Source organism: Acanthisitta chloris, unplaced genomic scaffold (assembly GCF_000695815.1).
Source record: "Acanthisitta chloris isolate BGI_N310 unplaced genomic scaffold, ASM69581v1 scaffold2010, whole genome shotgun sequence".
NCBI lineage: Eukaryota > Metazoa > Chordata > Aves > Passeriformes > Acanthisittidae > Acanthisitta > Acanthisitta chloris.
This window is the reverse complement of record NW_008651997.1, coordinates 514-7185: the sequence shown is the minus strand read 5'-3', so window position 1 is coordinate 7185 and position 6672 is coordinate 514. Positions and strand designations below refer to the sequence as shown.

The 6672-nt window shown below is 38.2% G+C and overlaps 1 protein-coding gene across 1 annotated transcript; it reads right to left on the bottom strand.

Annotated features, from left to right (window-relative positions):
* Positions 1-1371: 1371 nt before the first annotated feature.
* Positions 1372-5799, bottom strand: MTMR7 (myotubularin related protein 7; the record flags this gene model as incomplete). The annotated part of the gene is made up of 4 exons (XM_009075248.1): positions 1372-1731; positions 2222-2348; positions 4313-4453; positions 5599-5799. Coding segments are annotated over 4 exons (829 nt in total), but the record flags the coding sequence as incomplete, so codon positions are not given.
* Between the last annotated feature and the right edge of the window lie 873 nt (positions 5800-6672).

Genomic DNA, 6672 nt, shown 5'->3' with positions numbered 1-6672 from the left:
CATATTGTCTCCAAACAGGTAACAGCAGCCAAACGAATTCTATTTGTAACTGCTTGCTTCAACTAAACTTCTAAAAAAAATAAAGGAAACTTGAAGGAATTATGGCCTAATATGGCCACCTTTTTAGTGACCTTGAAAACATTCCAAATTTTAAACATTTGTTTAATTTTAAACAGGTGTTTACTTCTGTACTGATGATTATGAAAATATTACTCCTTTTCTTAAAAATACAAAATTTCTTACACTTTCTGGTGAATGGCAAATCAGTCCTGTTCTTAAATTAGCACTGCCATTCTCCATTCAGGCTGGCAAAATACTAAAAGTGAAATTCTGAATGAGGATAAAAAGCCCAGTTGCTTGTGGTTAGTTTCTTTTGAACAACAAAATTTGGAAGAAACATTCCTTATCAAGCTCCTTTATGGGCATAACCTTCCTTTTCTTATGAATTCAGAGTGATGCTCACATAAGTGATTTTTGTAAGTGATTTTACATTCCTTGTTCTCTGCACTTCCACTCAAATAGAGCATTTTCAAGTAGGAATCAAAATAGACTGGACAATTTAGGGTTTAGTTACCTTTATACCTTATGTAGGTGGTTTGAAACAAGGGTAAGATATAAAGAAACTTGAGAACAGAACATAAAGAGGCTAAACTGCTTTAGCATGAAGGCTGTGTGGGTATTGTTATATTCCTTGAATATATTCCTGGTCACAGAAATTACTGAACTTTCAACACAAGTTGAGAGTTGAGTTCAAATGTGATGCACTTACATGCAGCAGCAGGAACTGCTTACTAAAGGATTTTTTTCAGGATCAAAGCTTCATTTGTCCCCTAAGCAAACCTATTCTAGTAGGAGAATATGCAAAACAATTGTTCAAATTCAAAATTTAACACCTCTTGTGAAAAAAAAAGTGAAGAATACACATAATCTCTCTGAAGGCAAAAGAAGTCTACAAAACTAAGTTTTGACTGATTCACCAGTAAGGCTAACAGTAATGCATCTTCAGCCTTGTGTAAGAGAGTACTTTGGAATTTCACATCTTTGGAGAAGAGCTATTATCTCGTACAATAAATAATTATGGAAATGTAAAAAGTAAGGAATAATTATGCACAGCATTGACGAAGTTAAAACAAATACCACATTGGCTTAACTAAATATAACAGCAGGTATTACCTTTCTTTAGCATTATGTCTTAAAACTAGTAATGTCTTGTTCTGCTTAGATCTTTACTTAATGCAATTGCACAGTTCCCTTTCTTTGGATTATTTCTTTAGGCCACAGACCACTCCCATTCTTCATCTGATGAAAAGATGTTATTCCAGACTGTGAAAGACTCAACTTCATCTGGCTCCTTGCTGCTGTGAAGGTGTTTCAGCCTGCCAGAAATACAGCCTCATCAGAGTCCTTGCCACTGTCTTCGCTAGGCAAGCAGCCACCCCCACTTGGGGACCTACAGCTTAAGTCCTCCACACCAGACTCCTGATCACTGTTGGCTGAGAGGTCAGGATCAGAGCTTTTCAGATTGTCCTGTGTCAAAATCAGGGCAGAATCTTCTTCATCTCCTTGTGAAGGGCTCCGGGATGGGAATGATTTTAGATCGTTGCTATATTCCTGGGGAGTGTTAGCTAAGCTGTTGTTGGAAGTAGACAGCCCTAACTGTTTGCTTCGGTCTTGTTTCTTACTCTTGACTTTATTATCATCTGATTGTGATTTCTGAAGGTTCACCAATCTCTGAAATAAAGGAAACAGGATATATTACATGGACACATTTGGGGCCTAGTAATCCTCTTATATGTCTTTGCCTTCATTTTTTTTTTTTCAAATAAACTAATTTCTGAGCCCAACCCAACCGGCAACCTGTAAAACTGCCTATTTGCATTTATGGAGTATGAGAAGTGCACAGCTTATCACAAACCAATGCTGAATTGCAGTATCCTTCTGAGCTACAATTCCTTCTGAGTTACAGAAGGGTTAAACTTTCTTTCAGTAGTACTTGTGCACCAACACAGGTAAAATTTTATCCTTAAAGAAGAAAAGTTCACTGTTGCGTCATAAATGCAAAATATTCATGGTAACATCTCATGGTGAGAACAAAGATGATGGCTGAACATGCTCAGGCCAGAGAAGGATGTAGCATGTAGGGCACTCTGCAGCGTATGAAGTTGGGTTTCATTTACCATCAGTTACCAAGTCTGGGGTATCAAGCTTATGTGTTTATTACCTCTTCTAAGATCTCCAGTTCTTCTTCTAGCTGCTGAGTTTCTTCCTTCACTGCCATCAGGTAATCAGTAACTGACTGTCGAGGATGCAGTCCCTTTTCAAAGCGGTTGTACATGCCACTCCAGAACCTGGAATTGATGGGAAGGTCAGCAATTTTCTCATTTGGTGAGGAAGCCTCACAAGACTTATTTGCAAATGCTTTTTTCTTTTTTTTTTCTTCCCCTCAGATGCATGTTGTCCTAAATGATCCATCCATGGCTTATTCATCACTAGAGTGCATACACATAAGTTAGAATCATAGAATCATCAAGGTTGGAGGAGACCTCTAAGATCATTGAGTCCAACGATCGAGTTCATAGACTGTTTGGCAAGATTCATGCTTCATTTGCATGTGCTCTGTACTGAAGGTACAACTGTGGACATAGGCAGCTTGAACCAATTCTGATACACAACAGAAAGAAAGGTGAATGTAGCTTTGACTTGGATCACATGACTGAGAAGGGTTCACTGAACATAGGATTTTGCTGTATTATTTTCCTGTTCTACACTATGGACTTTAGAGTACCTATAAAACAGCCAAGGTTAAAGACAGTTTTTCATACTCCTAGTTCTCAACTGTTGTTTAACTTCCCTTGTAGTCAACTTTGAAATTCTGTATGCTTGCTTTTGTCTGGGACTGGCAGGGGCAGGGAGGTGCAGATAGTTAACAGGGTAAGTTTCAGATACCAGATAGTTTCCAGATTTCCACTGGAAAAAAAAAGACTTAAAAATCAGAAGTGAAAAACAACATGACATCCTGTTATCTTACAATTCAAACTGACATTTTAAACTGGCAGATGTATGAAGCATATACAATGGCAAGTTCTCTTCCTGTTCTGTTCAATTATTTGACAAACCTTTAGTAAGACAGTTGAGTTCACTTTTCATTTTCAAGAGGAAAAGAGTCAAACTGTAAGTCTGTAGCTTACTCTAATGCTACTTGTGCCTTCCTGGCAGTAAGTGGCCAGAGCCAGGCTCTATGTAACTAGTTCACCAGACAGGTTAAGTAGCCCAGACCTGCCATCAGCTGCAGCTGTCTGGTGAAGTAGCTGACATATTTTTTGAGCACGTGCATGCCCCTTGGTGCCTTATTATTCCTGTCCCAATAGTATACTATTTGAATCACGCTCTCCCTTAAGTTTATCATCTGATAGCTCATGCTTGGAAATCTTGATGCACTCAAGTAATTCCATTAAAATCAACAGGATTACTCATCCAATGGAGGATCTGCTGTATCACTGTTAGAATTTCTGTTAGAAATCCCAGTATCCCAAAGAATACAATTAATGACTATTTTTTAATTGTTTTAAAGTAGATGTGACCTGGTACAGTAGACATGAAGGAACTCAATTTCTGTCATTTAGGATATTTATTGACTTTTTAACAGGTGCTATTACTTGCAACTGGAAAAAAAACTGATCAGTTTTACATAAATCAGTTTTCATGAATTTCTATTCAAGTTGCCCTTAAGTTTGTTAAGATTAATGGCACAATTAATTAAGTCCTAATGTCAATAGTAACATTTCTAAAATGATATTTTTTTACATTTTGAAAAGAATATCCAGTAAAACTTACTCTGAGGTATAGCAACAGCATGGGGAACATCTGCCTTTTGTTTTTCTAAACACTTGTTTTAGCAATGAAACTGTATCATTTCTTCAAAAGTTCCTTTTTATTTTTGACACCAGTTGATCCAAATAAACATCACAACATCTTGAAATGGAAGAAGTTGAAGCAACTTTAAATTTAGAAACCACAGATGAGGACAGGACTGAAAGAGGCATTTCTCAGTGGAAGAAGTGAGTAACCATGAAATTAGGACACACAACTATCAATCTAGCTTTAATCTTAAGCTTCTTTTCAGACTAATACTTTGTTGTGAAATGGTGCAGAGATGTTGGCTGACTATGAGCACACAAGGAACAAACACATTGCATCTGAGACTGAGTTTACTCCCTATAAACTGCCTGATAGAACAAGAAATACTTACATACAAAGGCACTCTGTTCCATACTCACACATCACACACTCAGTAGCAAGTGATACTACCTACTTGTACAAAAAGTTGCATGGAGCTATCTGTGGATGCAGGGTCCCTTGGGTTTGACTGTTGTCTGGTCTGTATAAAGGGTTCAGGTAATCAGCACGATTTTTCCACAGGTGAGCCCACAATGAATATGTTCGTTCTTGGATTCTGAAAAAAAATGCATCAAATAAAAATACCTTTAAGTCTCTACTACAATTCTGGGATAGTTACAGCTTAGATGATGTATTCTAGTGCTCTGTATTCTTTGTTTACAATCAGCTTTTTACTTCCTTAACAGATTTAGACCTAAGTTACAAGTATAGAGATACAGAGACCCATATTCCTTTGCTGGTCTCCAAAGGCAGATTCCAATCCATTTTCCACAAAGCCAGAGCAGCTGGAGAGTGCAGGTGGAGAGACAGGTTCCTTTGTAAGGTGGAGAGGACCACTTCCATTAAGTAAGCTTTTGGGCTGATCTCTGCACCAAAAGAACCCCCACATTTAAAAGCAGTCCTATCCCACTGAGCTGCAATTTTTTATGCAGTTAGGTCTTGGGATATGCTGATCTGTGAAGATTTTGATTTGAAATGGACTGTGACACTATGGCTGCTCTGCATTTGAGCAGTAAAAGGGACCAAATGGCAGTGGTAACTGCCATGTTCCTCTCATTGCTACTGCTGACACATCAGGATGCATGAGAACAGCGATTCATGTCATCATGTACTTGAGGACCCAGGACCTCAGGAAGCAGATACAAACATCAGAATTGCCAGGGATGATACTGTCTCTGTTCAGGCCTAAGAGCAAGTAGATTAATTCATACTTCCTTTGGGCCTGGACAGCAGGATAATTTCCTGACTCTGTCCTAGGGAGGGCTACTAGACAAAAAGGCTGTTCATAAGAAAGTAACAGAGAGCAGGACTGAAGTGTCCCAACATGAGATCCAAAGATGGGTTAAAACACAGAAGAGCAATAACTCTTAAACTGAGAATTTAACTAGAATTAATATAATCTTATATTAGCAACAGGGACAGCTTGCCTTGAATGTTGTTAAGGCTGCAGCAAAGGTAGGGCCACATGGCTGAAGGACTAATGCTCTTGTCAGTTTTCACTAATCCCTGTCACGCACATCATGGATTACACTCCCAGCACAGCTACACTGCAGAGGATCAACTTTTTTTGGTATTAATCTCCACTGCCAGAAAACAATGGGCAGCCTGTGCCTTATGAAAGCACACACGTCTGACTCCTCAGTCCATCACCACTCACCGACCACACACGTAAATAAGCTGTTAAGGAAAACACTTTCATACCTCAGTGCTCGTCTCTCCTTCTGGCTGTTACACAAGAAATTCCCAAACTGGCAAGAATAGATATGATGCTGTATGTGGATGAGGAATCTCTCATTGAATTCAAAGGCACAAGGAAATTGCTCCATTAATTGCCAAACACATTCGATGAACTGGTCAATAACAGGTGATATCTCCTTCGGATCACCATCTAAATTGCCATACCTGCAACAAGACAAGATGCAGTCAATTAGAACCTGAATTCCTCTAGGAAATCTGAATTAACACTAATGCAAATAAACCTCTCACTTTTAGTGTGCAAGTTATAGCACAGGCACTAATTTCTAAAATCTCTACTAATAGTATATTTTTTCACTTAAAAAAATGATGCAAGATTGATGGAGTAGAACGAAGGCAGAATATATCAAATACAAACCAAAAAAAATCCTTTTAGGGGTGTCTTATTAACTTACAGCTACAAACAGCTGGCTGCTGCACAGCCATGTCCTAATGCTATTAATATAAAGTTATGCCCCAGTAACATAAGTCACCATAAGAATGACTGCAATGACTTAATGACAAAAGTGTATCTTAAAACAGTCACTTAACAGCAGACCATTCCCCAAAACAGAAAACTGAGCAGGAGAGGTACAGGGTAACCTCAGCAGAAAACATGTTAAAGCTGTCCTCTCTTGGTGAGGTTTTTAGAAAGTGGAAATATTTACATGCTACTGCAACTGTCAAGTGAACATCAAACTTTCTGTCTGTAAAAATGCCTCTTAGAACCACCTGCAATGAAGAAAAGGAGCCTGAAAATATAAAACACAGCAGCAAAAAATATTTTATAAGACACCATAATAGTAAGAAGCATTTTCAATCAATTACTCTGCTTGGGGGTGGGGTGTGTGTATAGTTGTATTTATATATATGTACATATGCAGACAGAGTGGAATTCCATAAACATCTAAAACTGAAACCTCCAATTCTGAAATTTTTATTCATCAAAGAAATACCGAAATATTGCAGAGCAAACCAAAGCTCTGAGTGGTTATTGCATTTCATAATACCTTTCCCCACTGATAATCATAGACATCTGAC